The sequence below is a fragment of the Falco cherrug genome, chromosome 4 (assembly GCF_023634085.1).
Source record: "Falco cherrug isolate bFalChe1 chromosome 4, bFalChe1.pri, whole genome shotgun sequence".
NCBI classification, from domain to species: Eukaryota; Metazoa; Chordata; class Aves; order Falconiformes; family Falconidae; genus Falco; species Falco cherrug.
Genome location: NC_073700.1, coordinates 78,582,013 through 78,602,275, shown reverse-complemented (window position 1 = coordinate 78,602,275; position 20,263 = coordinate 78,582,013). Strand labels below are relative to the sequence as shown.

The window sequence follows — 20,263 nt, the reverse complement described above, 5'->3', positions numbered from 1 at the left end:
TACTTAGTCACGTACTCCAATTTGATCTATGATTTTCATTGTCACTCATATATCTTTTAAGATAAATGCTAAGCCTAATTTTTAGTTTGAAATTGCATGTGAAAATGCCAGAACAGTCCCATCAAGATGCTAATTTGGAAGTTTTTGTTTGTAGACTGTATTTAATAATACTGGTATGAATTGAAGTAACTTAGATTCAATTGCCTCAGTATAATTTCTTGGCATTTACAGTGAAATTTATCCTTAAACTGTTACTGGAAAGAGGAATCCTTGGGGAAATGATTTGAGGATTGGGATTATTGCAGAGAATTATCTGAAAACTCTTGTGCAGGTGTGCCCATCATTCATAAATGTAACTTTCTTGTTCCATTACAGGTGATACGTGTCTTGTCGATATAGTCTTTATCTTGGACAGTTCAGAAAGTGCCAAAAATCAGCTGTTTGATTTACAGAAGGATTTTGTTCAAAATTTAACTGACAGCATTTTCCAGATGAAGCCCGTTAAGTCTCAGAAGTATAATGTCAAACTAGCAAGTATGCAGTTCAGCAGCACAGTCAGCATTGATAATCCCTTTACAGCCTGGAAAAATGTGCAGCATTTTAAAGAGAAAATCAAGTCTCTCGGCTTTATTGGCCACGGCACCTACTCCTATTATGCAATTTCCAATGCCACTCAGCTCTTTAAAACTGAAGGTCGTAAGCGAAGTACAAAAGTAGCTTTTTTGATGACTGATGGTGTGGATCATCCAAACAGCCCTGATGTCCAGGCTATAGCCACAGCAGCTAGGAGTCTTGGAATACATTTTTTTACCATTGGCCTTTCTAAGAAAAAAGTCCAAGAAGACAAATTGCGTATGATATCTGGTGATTCATCCTCTAAACGTGTTTTATGCCTGGATGATGAGAACCTGAGAGTTGATGTAGCATTGGAACTGGTAAGTAATGCTGATATTAATCTTGCCACAGCATCTCTCCATGGCAGATTTCATTTGACTTTGACAGGTAAGTTCTTAAGACAGTACGAAGGTTTTGGTGATGCATGTCTCTGCTACATCAGGAGTCAGGACAGAGGGCGAGCTTCCTCCTCCCAGCTGCTCTGCAAGGAGTTGTGCACCTATACAATAACAGCTCAGCTGCACTGATCACTGGTGGAGGGACAGGGTATTCCTCCACACACAGAGTGTGTCTCTGAGCATATGATAATACTTTAGAAGGTAACTTGTTCTCGTGCATAAGGCTGATAAACTCACTGAGTCCTTCCCCTATATGTTATGTTAGTAGGGCCTTTCATTAGGAAGTTTTTTCATATTCCCCATGTTAGCATTGTTCCTTAATATTATCTGTTTAGCTGTCCCATTAAATCTCATTTGTTTTCTGATCATTATGGGTCACATGAAGTAATCCCCTGTTCCTACTGGGGAACCCTTTCTCATGCGTGTAGTTCCACAGACTGGTTCTTACCGCTGTGAGGAAGGGATGAAGGCTGAAGGTATTCACAGTCTTTACCATTCACCTTTGAAATTCTGTAAACCAGAGAGGAAAAATGGTTAAATTAGTAGTCTGTTAAATTAAATCTGTAAGTAATATTTTTCTTTTCTTTTCAGGAAGCCTTGCTTCAGAAGCAGGTAGGTTTTTTGACTTTTGTGTGTTTTGATTACTCTTACTCATAATAGATCACCTGATGTCTGCTGCTTCTTTAATGCAATGATACTCCAGGATTAATCAACCTTCCTTCCCAGAGTAAAGTTTCTGACCATGGTCACTTTTATTTTAACCTTCATCCATTTCTTTGATTCCTTCTCCTGAGAAATCTACAACTTCTGATCATTAGTGACTAGTATCAACAGTCAGACATGAAGAACTCTTCTTACCAGAGTGGAATAGGACTAGTGCAACACATGCAAGTTCATTTGTAGTCTCATTAGAAAATAGCAATGTCAAAATGGTTGAAAAATTATGTAGGGTTTCACAGTACTATATACTGTGTATGTGCTACCTTAAACATTTGTAGTTAGAATAGTAACAGATTTCTTTGTTTTTGTTAGAAAGAAATCAAGCAACTGATTTTGATTGGGCTATACAGAAGTGTGATGTTGATTATATAAGAAATTATATATATATATTAGAAGATTATTTATTTCCTGTTACTGCACTTCTATGTTCGCTAGTCGGTGGCTGGGCAAAACCAGAGTTTTTGCTTTAAAAATTTGGAATAATGCATTTGGAAAATGTTCTCCCTAATGTTTCTGTTAACCTTGTAGTGTGTGCGGAAGAACTGTGGATGTGAAAAGGGAGTAAAAGGAGACAAAGGTGATTCTGTAAGTATGCATTCATTTGAAAAGCCTCCAGAATTTGAATTTTAATCATAGAGATCAATGTTTCACAGTATTTTCATTGATTACTCTGTCTGTAAAAAGCAAGACATTAGCTGTGTATGTACTGCAAAAAGAAGTGATGTATCATAGCATTTCACTGTGAAAGGCCACTGTTATAAGAGCTCAGGAAAAAAAAAAATCTGTCCATAATCACATACTATCTTGGAAATATATTTATAGTATTGGGTAATAAAGCACTGTGTATAAATAGGTATGTGATTTTGAAGCCCAAATCAAAATATTATTCTTGAATCCTACAACAGGAAGGGAAAAGTCCATTAGACAAAGGATTACTTCCACCAGCAGCTTCTATTTGTGTAAGGGATAAAGGTTCAGAAGATTGAGGGTGATGGCATGTATGAGGAAAGGTCCAAAACTCTGCTTCCAACACTCTCTCGTGGCACTTCAACACATAACTTTCTTGGCTCTGGTAAAGAAGAGACTAAGTGGGAGTTTAGATAGTGTGTATCTCTCTGATCCCTTTTGTATCTTTAATAGCTCCCCCAGAGACAACCAAGGTACGTACAGAGGTTTTTGCCTGTCTCCCTAGATGGTAAGCAACTGGTCAACCATATGTGTAGCTGGTTATGACAGCAGGACCTGTCATCCAATCCCTTGTCTGTAGATAATGTGCACCTGGAACTAAAACCCCTGTTTCCAATTTAAAACTGCAGATCTGAAAATTTGAAGCTATTTTATCCAAAATTATTAGATGCAACCGATTATATATATATTTTTTTATATGTACACCAAGCTTTAGTCCCCACCTTCATGATCCTTCAAACAGAAATAATGGTGTAATAGTTGTTTATTTTGGGACTGCTGAATATTGGCACTAAGCTGTTCTGTGAACAGGGTTTTTTTAAGCAGATAAGATCAGATTTCCCTCGGAAAAATGGGGAGGAGGAATTGTGTATGTTTTCTGTGACACCTTCCTGGTTAGATTTTCAAACACACTCTAGAAAATGTATTTATCACTGAATATTGATTTTAAAAAATCACAGATACCTTATAATACCAGAATTTTTTTTAGCTAAGTGAAAGTAGTGTCACACATACCATATCTGAATCACCGTGGGTTTCTACCTAAGCTTGTTCCAGAATGACTTTGTCCTGCCCCCAAGATACAGTCTTAAAGAAAGTGGAGAATTTTATCCTCACAATGGTAATAACATTTTCCTGCTTTTTTCAGGGCAGTGCTGGTAACAGAGGAGAAAAAGGTGAGCCAGGACCAAAAGGAAACAAGGTAAAGTGAATTTAAAAATATAAAGCAAATTTATGTCTAGTTTTATTCAAACCATATAAGTTAATATAGCAAAGGAAAAGTATGTTAAAGACATGATTTAAAAGATTGACCTTTGCTATGAGAAGTTTATAGTTAGCTGCTTTAGAAGTGAGAGAGAAAAATTTGAAACTAAACTGCTACCAAGTCAACACTGCTTATCATTCCAGTTTTTCTCTGACAGCAGAGGTGTCTGAAGCTAGCTGAAGGCTCTCTAAGCTCCACAGAGCATTCTAACAGTACACAAATCTCTTGAGCAGAGTGGCTTGTTCTGGTGACTAAGATTTCAGTCATCTAATAAACAGTAGTTTTCTATGTTAAAGTTCAGGAATCTTGTGTCCTTAATTCTGGGAGGAAGTGTGGATGTTGATAAATAGGAAAAGCAACCTCTGCTCCTTGAACAGTGTTCTTGGTTTTAGTGTAGTAGTGGTAATTAGAAGAGCAATACATATTTCAGTTGTATTCCTTTGCTTCCAATAGGGTGATGCTCAAAAAGGAGATCGTGGAGAAAAAGGTGGAGAGGTATGTCACTACTACAGTGCTCACTCATACCTGGTCTTTTCAGATTATCTTCAAGATCCTGATTCACGATTTATTCACAGTTTAGTTCCACTGAACTGAAAATGTATTTTCCATTTTTCACACACCTGTTTTATTCGGTTATTTACAGCAACTAAACTAACTTCTGGTTTAGAGAAGCATTTATACTGAAAGAAACAGTCTAACCATATACTTAAGTATAGAGACAGGCTGCTACTGACAAAAGGAACTTCTGAAATTATGTGATTTTGTATTGACTTGCATTAGACTCATCCCAAAGATAGAATTGGAAATGTCATCACTAAAAACATCTAGATAGCTCTCCGGTGGCTTCTGACATTTGATGTTTCTTAGCTTGGATTCTTGCTGATTCACAGTAGAAAGATTAACAGTACTCCACGCATAAGATTAATTCACCTTAAAAGTCCCATTTAAATGGTAGCATATATCTGCTAAGAGGCTGGTAAACTGAGTGACATATTTACAGCTAATGTTATGAGCAAAAAATACACATCTAAATTTGCAGGAATGTTAAATGATTCCAGAGAGATATTTTACTGTTGTGAATAGTTAAACTTCTGAAAGATAATTCTTTACTGTGGGTTTTTTTTCCTACTTAAGTAGCAGTATGCTATGCCTTTGCTTTCTTTTTTATGATTTCCACACACACCCCCCCCTTTTTTTTTTTTTAATTTTCCACTAGGGACCTCCTGGGTACAAGGGAGACAAGGTAAGATTTTTATAGAATAGAAGTAGTCTGAAAATGGATAGTCACTTGCTGATGGTATATGTGAAAGAATAGAAAGAACAGCCAGTCTTGTCTTCTTGTCATGAGAGCTCCTAATGCAGTTCGTAGAAGTAAATTCATCAGTTATGTAAATGCTTGCAGAGTGGCTTGTTGAAATAAAAAACCACAAACAAACAAACAAACAAAAACTCCAGAAAATGTAATCTAATTATAAAAAGAAAAATGTCAAGACCACACATAAAGCTTCTTTAGAAAGTTGAGGGTTGAATAAGAGGTTAAGTGAAATTGTTTACTACAAATACAAATAGATGTGGCAATTAGCTTTTAAAAAACCTACCAAAGGGAAGTTTACTTTTAAACTAATTATAACTTGCAAGGGATAATGCTTGATTAAAAAAAAAATCTCAAGACAGGCTCTCCAAGAAGCTAAAACAATTATAGTCTTCAATGACTTACAGGAATCTAGAGCTGAAATTTACATTGCAAACTGGACTGTCATAAGCAGAACAGAAACAGAGATAAACCCATTTTGAGTTTGATTAGTTTGGACCTCCCCATTGTTAATAAAAACAATGCCACTCTGAATCTTGTATTAATTAGAAAAATGCTTCAGTCAATTTGTTGGAAACATTATATGGAAATGGGAAATGTAGACTCATATGTCTGTTGATATGTTAAATCATTGGTGGAACACATTCGTAATTCTCTTTCTTCATTCCATTTGTACAATCTCACAACTGTTATTCAGGAGAATTTCAGACATCACAGTAATGAAACCAGAATGTAGAGAGGATCTCTGGAGGCCGTGCAGTGAGGTAGAAAAATACAGCAAAACTTATTAGATATTATATTATCGTCTTACTATGTAGGTTGGAAATTTTGTAGACATTCCCAGAGAGAAGTATCTGTCTTGAGTAGACCATATCTTCTACAGATCGTATCTAATGATACCACTCTCAGGTCATCAGAATCTACTAAACCCTTTGTGCTACTAAACTGCTTGCATAGTCTTTAATGCATGTGGTGTAATCAAAACATCTTGTTTAGCTCTTAACCTTTTCATTTCTTATGAAGGGTGAACGAGGAGAATGTGGATCCCCAGGCATAAAAGGTGAAAGAGTAAGTGTAATTCTTATTTGAACTGTTTCATGTTGATGAAGATACTAGTAAATCATGTGACACATTCATAAACATAACTTGTAAAGAATATTGTAAATTTGGATCATCTTATAATTCCCTGGTAGTAGAGATACATTCATAATAGAAATACGATTAGTAGAAAATGAACCCACAGTTCACCATATTATTTTTTTTCCATTTTGCAGAAGAAATGTGGTCACTTACCTAAAACAAAAGCTGTCCTGACCAATGCCAAGCCCTGCTTACAAAGGACTGTGAGCGTGTTACAGAGTTCACCAGATTTTTTTTTCCTTAAAATGTTTATCTTAATTCAAGTATATAAAGTTATATTACAATAGAAGCGGGTTCTTACACAACCTGAACATCTTTCAGGTCACCAGCCCATCTGTGCTGATACACATTCACACTTCTGCCTGGTCCTCCTTTCCTTTTAACCTGAAGTGCAGAAGTAATACAAATGAATGTAGATTTTTTTCCTGGTTTTTCTACTACAGACTTATGAAGTTAGTAGGTACTACCAACTAGATTGTAATTTATCATTCTATTAAAGCATGTTTCTTCAGTTTTAACATCCATATTATGCTTACCTTTGTAAAAGACCAACTTGAAAAGTTTGTGGTTCCTAGAAACTGTTATTTGATGATGGGTTTCAGGTAGGAATTAGGAAATATTCAAAGCAGCAGTATTTTTCATAAAGAAAAAAGGGCATTATACTATAATAAGAATCTAAAGGCTGAGAATATCCTGTGAGATGTGGGGGTTCAAAATGAGACTCACTGAGCAAGTGAGTCAGAAAAGGCTGGAATATCTATGAAAAGGAGAAAGAGCTGCATCTCTCAGAGAAATAGAGAAAGATCATAACATTTGTATCCAGGCAATAAGTGAGAAATAGCATGAGGTTATGTGAAATGTCTACTAAGATAAAAGGAAGCTGTTGAGGAGCTGGCAAAGAACATAATCAAAGCAGCCAAGAAATCTGGATGTAGAAAACACATGCCAGGGCTGCTGGAAATTTTCTTGTTTCATTTCTCTTGAGGACAGTGATGAAAAAAAAAGTTTGGCATCTGCAGAGAATCCAAGTTATAATGGATTCTGGAATTCAAGAATTTAGCAAAAAAATGAAAATTACAGTCACTTCTGCAATTCTCAGCTTCACATTTATAAATGCAGAAGATAGAACAAAATGATATTTTTTTTTAAAGTAGTCCATGCTGAACAAAATCATCAGAAACAGAATGTAATGGCCAGATATATGAGAAGTAAATTCAGTATTCCAAGGTGGATCTTTAACTGCAGTGATGGATATTAGTGTCGTCTGATTTGGAAATGTTGCATTTTCCTCCTGCCACTTTACAGTCTCACTAATAAGACTGAGTCCAGCAGAGGTTTTGATGCTCTGAATCTGAGTTTTTTTCAAAAGCTGTTCAGGCTTGAAATTCAGACAGTTTATGCTCAGCTTTGAAATCAAAACTGATTCCAGTCACATGTGTGTATTCTACCAAAAGTAGCTATTATTGCATCTGCATATTGTTGTTTGTGCCATCCATTGCTTATTTAGTTTTTTAAGTGGGCTAGAACTGAGTGGGGTTATCGGGATTGCTGGTGGTTGATGTGAGAAGTGGGGGTTCAAAATGAGACTCACCGAGCAAGTGAGTCAGGAAAGGCTGAAATATCTGTGAAAAGGAGAAAGAGCTTCATCTCTCAGAGGAATAGAGAAACCTGCCTTGGAGCAAATGCCAGGGAGTAGAGAACTGTTTAAAAATCCCAATCTGATTCTGTAGGGGAAGACAGTTGCTGGGATGTGGCTCTGTCGGTATCGCTGCTGTCTCTATTGATCAAGGCTGTTAGAAGTTCAAAATGTGACATGCCTTGAAAAATGCAACGGTCTGCTGGTGCCTCTGTGTGTGGAGGTGTTGCTAATTAAAAGAGAAGAGAAAGAAAAGACCAGTAAATTATTTGCTGAAAGCGCTTCTGCTTTAGAAATAAATTATAACTTGAGTATTGAGTCAACTGGAAGTGAAATCCCATAGAATATGCATTCTGGTGACTGAAGAAAAAATAGTGCAGCAGAAAGATTTGTGAGCAATCTGCAGTGGCAGTAATTGGGAAGAACCCATTCAATGGATAAATGACAGCTAATGGAGTAGAGGAATACGGCATTTTACTTTTATTTGGATGCATTTTTTTAATGGGTTTTGCAAACTATTAATGTGATTCTGCCATGCTACTGATCAGCAGTTTGAGTTAGTGAGACAAAGTTACCTGAAGTTTCTCTGGTATAAGCACTGCAGCATTTTTTTAAGAATTCTGTATCTAATGTACTTCTAGAAATTTATTTTAAAGACCTGTAGCAAAGAGCAACTAGATGTTAAGTAGCCATTCACAATGCTTGTTTTCAACCAGATACTGAGGATGGAATGTAACAGGCAATTACTGAATACAGAATGAGAACAGCAGTACTCTGGAGAGAGAATAAACTCCCTAGAAAATGCTTGAACAGAGATATGAGTCATGATATGTACACTGCAGTTTTTAATACTTTAAAGCAGATAATAGCTGTTAATCTGATAACTGAATCTTATTTTTCCTCAGGGTTTGGAAGGCCCTTTTGGCCCTAGGGGACCTCGGGGACCTCAGGTAAGGGAACTAAAAGCTACCAAATAAAAAGAAAACACATTATATTCTCTAAGTTTCTTCTACATACAACCTGTCAGCTCTGGGGAGAGCAACATATTTGGTGCACGAGGCACCAAGACAGCAGAGTCTGGCATATCTTTGTCTTCTGTAATTAATTTTCAAAGAAAAAATCTTGGCTGCTGCTGGTGCTTAAAGCTATTCAGAGGTGTGTGGCCCACTTGGGCTCTCCAATGGCAGAGTTCTCCTCTTACCCTGAAGAGTATAATCATGACCTGTTATACCCCTACATGCTAAATTCCTCTTATATTACATGGCAGCATCCACCTTATCTTGGAAGTCTGTACACAGTCCTCCTGAAATATAAGGCAGCCAGAGAGACTGAAATTTATTGGAGAGACTAAAATCTGCAGTAATTATTTAAAAACCTGAGAAATGAGTCAGAGAAAGCCTCAATGTTATTAGGAGCAGAGATTGTTACCACTCTCAGATCAGTGGTCATTTATTTGTTATCTGTGCAAAAGTCCAGCTTGTCCTCTTCTCTCTTTGCAGTTGCAGAAAAGGGTTATTGCTGTCTTTGTGTTTCTTAAAACCTTTGCAATTTCCATTAAAAAATTGGTACCAGACATATAAAAATCGCTGCTGTGTGGAGTAGAGATCTCAAGAAGTTTTACCAATCTCCTAGTAGATCCATAGGCGATGTGGAATGATGACAGCCAGTGCTTGCCCACTCCACTATTGAGCCTGTTTCTGGGTTATATGAAAGAAAACATAATGGGGGCATGATAGGGTAACAGAAATTTGTTGCGTGGTATTAAGGTGTGAACATTTAGTCCTAAATGCCATTTTCAATGTTTTTAAATTATATTTTTCTGCTTTCCTTTTGCTTGGCAATGGACATGCAATAATGCTACAAATGTATTAATCTATTGTTTTATGCTTTAGTAGTTCTGTCTTGTAAGCAATTGGTAAAGATTTGATCTATGCCCCAAAAGATGATGTTTATTCTTGTTTATTAAAAAATGGAAACATATGGAGTCTTAGAGATTTTTGGCCAATTTTTACAGGAATTAACGAGGCAAATCAGATCACCAGCATTTCCCTACATAAATTCAACTCACCATGCAATATATGTTCAGTTTTGCACACTCTGCAAAACAGCAACTGCTGTTGCAAGGCAAGCCATCTCTGAATTGTCGTGCAATGACATAACCTGGTTCTTTTAAGGCAAAATTAACTTCTTTTTTTTTCATATAAAGCATCACTGCAATTACTCCTACATTGTTCCAGTTTTGAGCTTAATGTAACATATTGTTATATATTACAATGGTCTACATTCAGTTTAGGTTTGAAAGATTGATTACAAAAAAAAAACCAACCCTAATTGCTGGAAAACAGAAACAGATGAATGTACCACTATACCAGAGAACTAATCAATGGTTACAAGGATTTACTGTAGTTCTGAGCTATGAGAACAAAGTAATTACCATGGGAACCACAACCCACTTAATGACTAAAAGGAAGATAGTATGCAATGAGCTTGAGAATGATTTATCTTATGTATTTATATTAACAGAATATATTATGTATTTCTATTAGCACACCCTGCTTCAACCACATTACCATTTTACTGCTGGGACATTTGTCCATCTCACATCAAAATTATAATTTTTTCCTCAGGAAAAATAGCTTATAAAGTTATAATAAACTGTAATTTTGTGGTATTATTTTTTTGATAGCTCATGATTATTTTTTTCTCCAGTCTTTTAAAAAACTTTATGAAACTTCCACTTCATTTTGATTATCAGCTCTGTTAGTGGCTGTTGCAACATTGATCAGTCTGACGCAACTGGGGAGCCCAGCAGATGCCAGTGGGATGTTCACTAACTCACAAGGCAGTGAACTGGAGGGTTCCAGTAAGAGTTAACATTTTAATGCCAGACTTGGGTGTAATCTATTAATCCTGTGATCTTACTGCTCTTCATAACTAATCAGACCTACCTTTTTCTGGTTTCTGTACCAGCCACTGTATTGGGGAAGGAATCTCCTCAAACTTTATAACTCCAGACAGAGTACCTTACCTACTCTGTCTCTTCCAAAGAGCCATTAATTATTTCCTTGTGTGAAGGGACACAATGGTTGTAGTAATGCCAGGGGAATTAAAATTAACCTCAGCTCATCATCAGAGAGAGACACAGGGGAAGTGATTTTTTCCAAATGGAGGTAAATAGGACAGGACAGCTTGGATTTTTTCACTTGGGAAGAAGAAAGAATATGAAAATGTGGCAAAGTGAGGAATAGGAGGAGAAAGAAACAGAAAGTTTCAGGTAAAACAGTTAAAATTCACATGGAGTAGTAAGATATCCTGTCTGCCAGCACTGGTTATTGGATATTAACAATATTTAATGTGTTGGGCACTTTCACAAGATATGATGCAGAAAATTCTTGTCCTTTAGAGCTTATCATTGTGCTATGTTTTACTGTAGCCCGTTCAGGCCAAATTTAAAAGAAACTTTACATGCATCTTCAAAGGCAACTCATTCTATACTTTGACTTTTGTGTAGGGTATCAGTGGACCTCCAGGTGATCCAGGCCCAAAAGGTATTCAAGGAAGCAAGGTAAGATGTAGTTGTATATGTGTAGATGCTATTTATATAGGGAGAGAGGATGTAGAAACTCTGTGTAGAATCTTTATACTCTACTATACTTTTTCCTCAGTAGATTTTTGTTGGTGGCGTCCTCTGCATGATGATAATGTACACCACTTGCTTGGTACACTATAGTGTCATCATACTACAAAGGCTTGGTATCATTGGCACATATAGCCGATTCTCCCATCTGAGCATCCAAGAGCATTTTGTAGGGCCACAATCGGGTGCTGCCAAGGACCTGTCTGGAGCCACAGCACTTAGGTGGGAATTTAAATCACCTTGAATATGTGTTTTGGCTTCTGCCATCACTTGGGAAGTTTTTTTCTAGAATATTTTTGACTAAAATGTCTTGTCTTTAAAGATTTTAAGTAATTCTACATGGTGGTTAAAATCCTTAGATTGAGTATTTAAAGTAGTTTTTAATTGCTTGTGTACTGTAAAAACTCAAGACAATTTGAAATCAGTAGAGGTGTAAGATTTGGTAAGGTATTTACCAATATAATACCAATTTATAAATAAAGGTATTTATATTTAAAATAGATCATTTAGAGTTAATGAACTACAATTGGTCAAGCAAAATCAGCTGGATAAAGTATCTGATTAATTTAGGCAGTCATCTGGTTTGCAAAACTTTGGGAAATTGTTTCATGTGAATACAGTTGTCTTGCCCATGGGACAGTTATTAACATCATTGTTAGGTACAAAGAGCTCTTTCATGTATCAGTTTGAAAATGTAGGGTCTAATGACAAAGACTTTGTACCACAGGATTACTGATAGCCTGGTTAATACACTGCCATATCTAAGTTATACAGGGCAACTAAATTCACACAGAGCAGTTTGCCAAAGATGCAATATTTAAACACTTATGTTTGGTTTCTTAGGCAACAATTTCATTTGAAGATTCACAGAAATAGATTTAGATAATAGGAAATGTTTATGGTAAAAAGTTTGGAATACTGGCGCCCATCATGATTTTCCTTTTCCTGGCAAAGGCTTTTTCATACTTTTTATTTCTTCAGCTTCTCAACAAAATGCCTGATGGGGAAAGCTGCTACAGAATATTTCAGAAGTGGGGGAAGAAAGAGGGTGGTGGGTCTGAAAGAAGCTATTCATACATGTGGTGGAAAAGTCATGCCTCTCTTTAATTTCCGCACAGCTCGTGACAGTAATTTTTTTATCTCTCATTTCACACTGATGAGTCTAAGATAGTAGTACCAGATATTTTTATTATACACTAAACCATATTTGTTGTGTGTTGTTTGTCCTCCTGTCAGTCTCTTCACACACTTTCATGTCTGTAAAATACATGCAGCTCTCTCTAGAATTCATCTATGTTTATATATTTATGGTGTCTTGTTATACTTCAGCTGCAGATTTTCAGTATCAGTGAGAAAGTTAGTTCCCTCTTTTGTCAAGCTTCCAACTCTGCAACCTGCTGTTTAAAGTCTATACTCAAGGTTTTCCCAGGCTCAGGCATCTCTCGTAATAAGAATATTGCCAGACATATTTAACTAAATACACTTAGATAACTACACTTGTAGAATATAGCAGAAACATATGTCTGTTTAGAGGTTATCTCTTGTCCATACCTAACGCCATGGCTAACCTTTGGCATTTTGGAGCTTATTTGAGATAAGTGCAAAATTTTGTAATGATCAGTACAGATAATCAATGGTTGTTTACAGCTTAATAAACACCCGTTCAGCTAGTAAAGGTCAAGGCCTTTTTTGGTTCAGACACATAGCAGTCTTTCCAATATCTTTTGTCCTTACAGAAGAATTATTCAATTGCTCTTTTAAAATTAGTTTTCATGGCACATAATACAATATCTCTGAAAAGTGGCAGTTATTTATAACTGCCTTGGATAAAATAAATGTCTATTCTTAGTGCAGTTTCTTTGCTAATGTGGCCTTTCCATGCTAATACTTTCTGCTTTTTGACCTAACTAGTGACTTCACCCTGGTATAGCAGAGCTAAAGGCAGTTACATGGCATTAGTATAAATGTGACATAACACAGAACACCACCACTGAATCCTTTTATTCATTGTTTTTGGGCCATGTTGAGGTTTGAAAGAGGAGATTCAGTTTCTCAAAATGTAAACTCCAGATCAAGCTCAGCCTACAGCTGTTTTGGGTCTCATTTGTGAAGTCTACAGTTCACTCATATATCTGGCCAGCTCAGTCCATCTCACACCTCTGTAAGGCAGTGCCATACCCATTCTCTGTCTTTGCAGTCGTAGGCAGCAGACACAGCTCGGGACAGTGTCATCTGTGTGCTGTCTGGCTGCACTGGCTCTGGCAGCCACCAGCAGGAGAGGGTTGGTGGCATTGCAGCTTCAATTAATTTAGTTTGACTTGTCTGAAGCAAGGTAGCATGGAGTCCAGGAACATTGCCCAAAAAATTACTCAAATTTTCATACCTTCTCTCTTAAGCTGCTGGCTGGTCTGTCAGTGTGAAGTCTTACTGGCTGCACAGTACTCTGCTTCCATCCTTTTTCATAATACTGCCTTATCATATTGCCAATAATGAGCTGAATCTCTCGGTCCCACTGTCTGCACTACCAGTCTTTCCACTGACTACAACAGGAACTCAGCCACCCTGTTCCCATGTAGACACCTAAGTTTAGGAGTGATCATACGGAGCTGAATCACATCCTTAAGTTCTTAAAGCCTTTCTGATGCACGTCACAGTCAGTCCTTTAATAACTAACTTAATAACCTCTTTAATATAAAAGCAAACTTTGTCCCTTTGCTTTCACCTTCTTTTCAAATCACATATGAGTATGTCGAACAGCCTGTATCCTGCACGGAATGCAGTTCAGTGTGGCATTAACTAAAACTAGCTTTTGCTACTAAGCAAACTTTAGAAAAAGTTTTCTCTATTTGCATTTCTGCAAAGTTATAACATCTCAAACATATCTAAATAATTTGATTGCCTTACATACAAATCTTCTCCGTAAAGAGGCTGAGGCATTTAAAATGGCAAATTTGAACTCCACTTCTATATAAAAAGAGTACATTAACTCATCTTATATTATTACTAATTTACCTGATTAAGTATATTTCCATTTAACCAAATGCTGAACTTGCATGTTAACAGTAAACCTACAACACAGTATAAAACACAGTAAGTTTAAGAGAAAAACAGTAGAGTTTAACAGGACATTTCACTCAGACACAGTTAGGAGTTGGGAACTGGCTATTTCACTGTGTATCTCCTGTCTTCTGAAGCAGTCATCTTGGTCCTGTTCCCCAAGCATGTCACGAGCAAAGGACTGGGATTATTCTGTTGGTTTTCTGTCCTACTGACTTTCTATTGCCTATTGGCAGTGTTTCAATAGAAAGATGATAATTTTAAAAAAGAAAAATTATGTTTTTAAAGCCAAATTCTACATTATTTTCTCTGCCTCACTAACTTAAAATACCAGGAAAAAATATCATTCATAGCTGTGCTTTATTTCTTAGACATTTGCTTCACTTTAAGTCATTCTTCAGCTTCATCAGCCATGACATATTATTTGCATTGTAACATAAAGCAAAAACTTGAATCAAAGTGTACCATAAACCTCATTCAGCTTTAAAACATGTCAAGAAAATTACAAAAATGCCATAGGAAAAATTTTGTAATTCTTTTATCACACAGAATTAATTAACTGAACTTGCAGAACAGCAATTTATAACCCTGGGTCTAAGGTACAGACGCTCAACTTTTGTCAAACTGCAGCTTATAGGAGCAAGGAACTCAGATGTGTTCCTTATCTCACTAAGAATGCAAGGGTGGCCCACAGTACAATTTTTCTGGCTGATACAACCATTTCCAAAAACGCAGAGGACACTATCTCACTAAGAGAAGGACTAGAAGTGCCAGAAACAGAAAGTTGGCAAAGAGAGGAACCATGACACTCTTGGTTCTGCTCTAGTAATATCCTTTATTCCTGCCTAGGTGGCCAGGGACTGGCTAGATGGCTTGTTAATAGGTGATTTGGGGATTAAATCAGTTTTGGTTGCTTTTGCTTGGTTTGCTTCTCAAAGACCGTGCTGAAGTTACTACAGGAAGCCACGGGCTTTCAAAAGGGGATACAGGATGTAAAGCTAGTATGCTTTATTAATAGAAAGAAAATATTTACTTGCTCTGTAAATGTGATACATTCTGTTGTAAGTAGTAGTGTCCAGAAACATTATCCTGTGAGAATTCCATCTCTTTTCCAGCATTCCTAGTAACCCGTTTCCTGCCATTTTCATACTTATGTTCTTCATATCTCTTGACTGCATTGGTTAATACAGTAAAATAACATCCAAACTGGCTACTGCATATACTTTTGTTGGGTTTATTTATTATTACATATATTATGTGGTTATATTCTCTTCAGAAGACAGCTTTGCCCTTCAACAGTAATAAAAAACAGGAAAAATGCAAATATTCTAACACAAAAGGACTTCATGCATCTTGGTTTCCTCTCTAAAAATGAAACAGAATCGCCATGATTTCTCTGGAAAACAGAGTTCTAAGAGGGAATATAATGCCCTTTATTTTGATCAAGCATATTTCTCAGCCCTAACGTTCTGCTCCTTGCATTTTTGCAAAGTTGAAGTACTTTATTGGGTTGAACAATGTAAAATGTGCACATCCACTTTCCCCTAGTATTCTTGGTGTTAGATAAAAAAATGAATTTTCAATATGCATGTATATTGATTTATTCAAAATAGTAGGCTTTATTTTGTGTCTGTCTCCATTAATTTATTAAAAACTCTTTAACTAAAATTTATTTTTAAAAAAACGAACAATATATTCTATACAATAGCACCAGTGAGTTTCCATAAGAGTGTTTATATTCAAGAGAATTTTGAAAATGTGTTTGTTAGTGAGGGGAATAATAGTGACTATTTGCAAATTTCAGTGGACAATTTACAAAGAGGATGATACAGTTACAGATTATAAACCGGGCAATAAAATCAGGAAATAGGCATGGCCTGTGCTCCACTCATAAAGAAGTGATGAACAGGGAGCGTACTTATGGTTATAATTTCAGAAGTGTCATTGGGTTTGTTTGTTTAAACTCTTAGACCAGCTACTAGAAATGAAGTACACGTTTCTAGAAACAATGCTGTATTCCTGAAAAGACTGAAAACAACACATTCTTAAAAGCTACTGCTATAGTAAGAGCCTCTCTGGAAAAATTCATATGCATATTAAGATTCTGAATTCGAGTTTAAAGTTGTATGAACAGATGTGTATTCAGACTTTTAAGGAAATAGTTAAGTTTGAATGTGTGTATTCAAAACAGTTATTCCCATAAAGATATCTTGGGATAATTCTGTGAAAAATCCATCACTGCATATTTTCCTGAAAATGTGTCCCAGAATGAACTGCTAAGGGGTGCTCCTTCTTCTCTGATGACTTATAAATTCTTTCCTTACTTATGTGGCAAGTTACATCTTTCCCAGGAGACTGAAAAATCCAATTTCCCTGTAAAGAAGTGTAGTTCCTAGTATCTCAGCTAGCTTAGAAATACAAAATACCAATAATATCTATTAAAATATATCTACTTGCATTGTTGCTGCCAATGTTTACTTTAAAGATAAAATAATTATATTTGAAAGATTGTTTTTATTATAGCTTAATCATTATCACATTACAGACTGAAATACAGTGTCTTAGTGTTCCTCACAATATGTATGTGCTCTCTTAAAAGTAAAATTATTTATATTGGCACTAACTGATACTCACCATAACATGGCAAACTATTGTTGGGGTGGGTGGGGCGGGGTGAGCAGAGTGTTAAATGTGTTCCAAGCTTAAAATGGTACAGTTTTAATATATAAAAATATTAAGCTCAGATCAAGTGTAATTTTCCTTCCCATTGATCTAACTGATATTAGATGCCAACTGAAGGAAAATTCCAATAAGGAGAGAAAAAAAAGAATTTGAGCAGTGTGTTAGACAAAGAAGCTACATTGAAAAGCAGAGTTTTCCTCCTGTGTATCGAGATAATAATATTATTGCCAGCACTTTATGGTTTCAATAAATTCTGCATTATCTGTAACACCAAAACCATAAAAGATAAAAGCCAGGCTTACTAATAGCCATATGAAGTTTGAAATATACAATCTTTAAAATAGATTGAACAGTTTGAGTTTCCAAGTTTTGCATGTTGTGTGGTAGAAGGTGGGATTTTTTTCTCCATTAATATTCAAGCATCCTCTGCTATCATTGAGAAAGCATTCAACAGAACAAAATTTTCATACTACCCTACGTGTTTTTTAACATAGGGGCTGTTTGAGCTGCCTACACCAGTACTTACTACCGCAGCTGCTGCGAGGCTAATTACATGACACCAGTCACTGGGAAGAAAACTATGTAATGTTTTTATCATGGTTAAAAAAAGGAGCTTTCGGGAAAACATGAACTTCAGTAGAACTCCCATCTGTATTCAAAGCCGTGCATATGTTAGTACAGCTCTATCATGTGGGTGAACTTGCGAAGGATCGAATGATTTGCAATAGGAAGTGTCCCTCAGAGTTACTGTCCTTGGGAAGTTCTTTCAGGGGCTGTCAGAAATAGATATGAAACAGAATGTCCATTTGGATGACAGGACAACAAATTTGGAAGATGCTTTCCAAACACAACAAAGTGGTTTGGTTTATTGTTTCAGCTGAGAGATGATACTGTATTTATCAAAGATTGTTTTTCAGAATGAAACAAGTTCCTACACCATTTCAGAGGTTTAGTTTTGACAAATGGAGACAACATGCTTAGTGGTGTTTGCTGTGCCCAGAGTAGCCTACTTATACATACTGGTGCTGCACGCTGCTGAATTATTATTATTTTTTATCTGATTTTTTAAAAATATATTTTCCACTTTGCGTATCTTTTGCATTCCTACTGTGGGGCATGCTAATACCTTATGGCATAACAAGAGATCCCAGGCTGCCTTCTCCATAAAAGAAATGAGGACTGTGAATTTGAACAGCTAATATTTAGCATACTGCCTGGCCCCTTGGCAGCCTGTGCCTATTTCTTTCTCACTGAGGCACATCTTCCTCGAAGTGGGGAAGTCCATCTCTAACTAGACTGGTCTCCAGGCCCTGAAGCTGTATGGAGTTGTATCTGTTAACGTTGCTTGTGAAGTGGAGAGCTGTTGAAGTAAGAGTCAGTGGTGAGGTAAAAGGAGCCTGTAGGCTGAAAGGCAAAGCTTCCTGGCCACCAGGTTGGTGTGCTTGGCCTAACGTTCTTCCAAAACCCATGCTTTGTGCATCCTGACCAGCTTTGCAAGAAGCACAACTGTGGGTAAAAAGTGGCAGAAGGATCTGTCCTTGAGTGTCTATGCAGAGAAATTTGCTTGCAAAATTTTCTTCTGAAACCTTAATACCATTTTTTAACTTGTATAGCTGCCATGGGGATGATTTTGCCCTGGAAGCAGAGCACACCATGGGGCTGGGTGTGTGTAACTGCAGCACCGTGGCTTTGCTGATACCATTCTGCCAGTGTAATTCTACATACAGTTGTACAGTCAGAAGCCAAATTGATGCTTAGATGTTTGTGACCTGTTGGCATGAATGAAATTCAGTAGGCTGAATTACTACTGTTGGAAATGAAATGGAGGCTTCTAAGTTACTAAAACCCTTCCGAAAATGTTGCTTTTTGTATATATTATTTTCTAAAGAAATAGTATGAAACAATTCCTTACATATTTCTGCAACTTGTCTAAACAGAATCAGCCCCAAAAGCCCTGAAATTCAGCTAACTTAAAAACAGAGTTTGGAAGGAGAGTTAAAGAGGAGATAAGTGCAAGCTTCGACTGTATTATTCTTGGCCTTCCCTAAATTTCCTGCTGGTGGGAAACAATTAATAACGATAATTTTTGATCAGCTGATTTTAAAAGGACAGTTTGTTCAATGCCAAATTAATCCCATGAAGGAACTGGAAGTCTAGAAGATGGACCATTTGAGGAATTTTTGTTGTTGTTTGATCAGTTTCAAAACAAACACAGGAGGAAAACACCTAGGAACAAAAAGGGTCATTTCTAATTGGCTTTATTGTGACTCTGGTCCAAAGGCTTCATGAAAATATTATTAGGAAACCCAGGTCTGCCTAGGAATACAGTAAACTACTTTGCTATATTCTGTATTTTGGCAACAGCTACTCACACAAAGAATCCACATTAAAGCAATGTCAGTGCTGCTAGTACCCCATCAGTGTGCTATGTGGAGATACTTGTACTATTCTGCTAAGTTTTACCAGGTTTCTCTGATCCTTCTCTGCCTTTTAAGACTTATTTCCTATTGATGCTGTATTAATTTATTAGATTATGAAGGCGTGCTATAAAATCTTCTATTTTGAATAAGCATTGAATTTCATAGCTGCTCTTCAGATCATCATGTTGTCCTGTAATGGAATGAATTTAAGACTGGGCATCAAGTTCCACTTTATTCTAGGTTTAAAGATGCAGTAGCAGCACTCCAAGTGTGTAGTTATCAGAAATTAAGCTTCAAGGATAATCTGTTCATTTACTTTCACTCTATATTCCCATTCTTGAAATTCATGCTTTGGCATATTACAAACAGGAAGATTTCTGGAGAAATACCTGTCTTGGAAGTAATTTTTTACACTTCCATTGACCTCTCAAGTGCATAAATCTTCATTGAAAAGTTTCAGAACTCAGCATTATAGGATTTCTTGGTATATACAAAATGTCAACCCCCAAAATACAAATACCTCCCCAGAAAATAAACACATTTTTGTAAAAAGCCTGTTTAATAATTGTGTGACTGTGTTGACTTTGTTAGAAACATAAATATTGGATGTTTGGATCTAGCTTTGAGCAACCTGGTCTAGTGGCAGGTGTCTTTCCTGATGCATATAAAGAAATTGCTTTAGAATGTTATTATCT

At 36.5% G+C, this 20,263-nt stretch overlaps 1 protein-coding gene across 3 annotated transcripts in view; it reads left to right on the top strand.

Annotated features, from left to right (window-relative positions):
* The window catches only part of COL28A1 (collagen type XXVIII alpha 1 chain), an 83,367-nt gene that overhangs the window by 16,053 nt on the left and 47,051 nt on the right, over positions 1-20,263 (top strand). For all 3 annotated transcript variants that reach the window (XM_027799819.2, XM_055709746.1, XM_055709745.1), the window contains 9 exons: positions 376-935; positions 1,605-1,625; positions 2,262-2,318; positions 3,568-3,621; positions 4,138-4,179; positions 4,901-4,927; positions 6,020-6,064; positions 8,678-8,722; positions 11,284-11,337. In XM_027799819.2, coding sequence (XP_027655620.2) covers positions 376-935; positions 1,605-1,625; positions 2,262-2,318; positions 3,568-3,621; positions 4,138-4,179; positions 4,901-4,927; positions 6,020-6,064; positions 8,678-8,722; positions 11,284-11,337 — 905 coding nt within the window. The remainder of the gene's footprint in view (positions 1-375; positions 936-1,604; positions 1,626-2,261; positions 2,319-3,567; positions 3,622-4,137; positions 4,180-4,900; positions 4,928-6,019; positions 6,065-8,677; positions 8,723-11,283; positions 11,338-20,263) is intronic.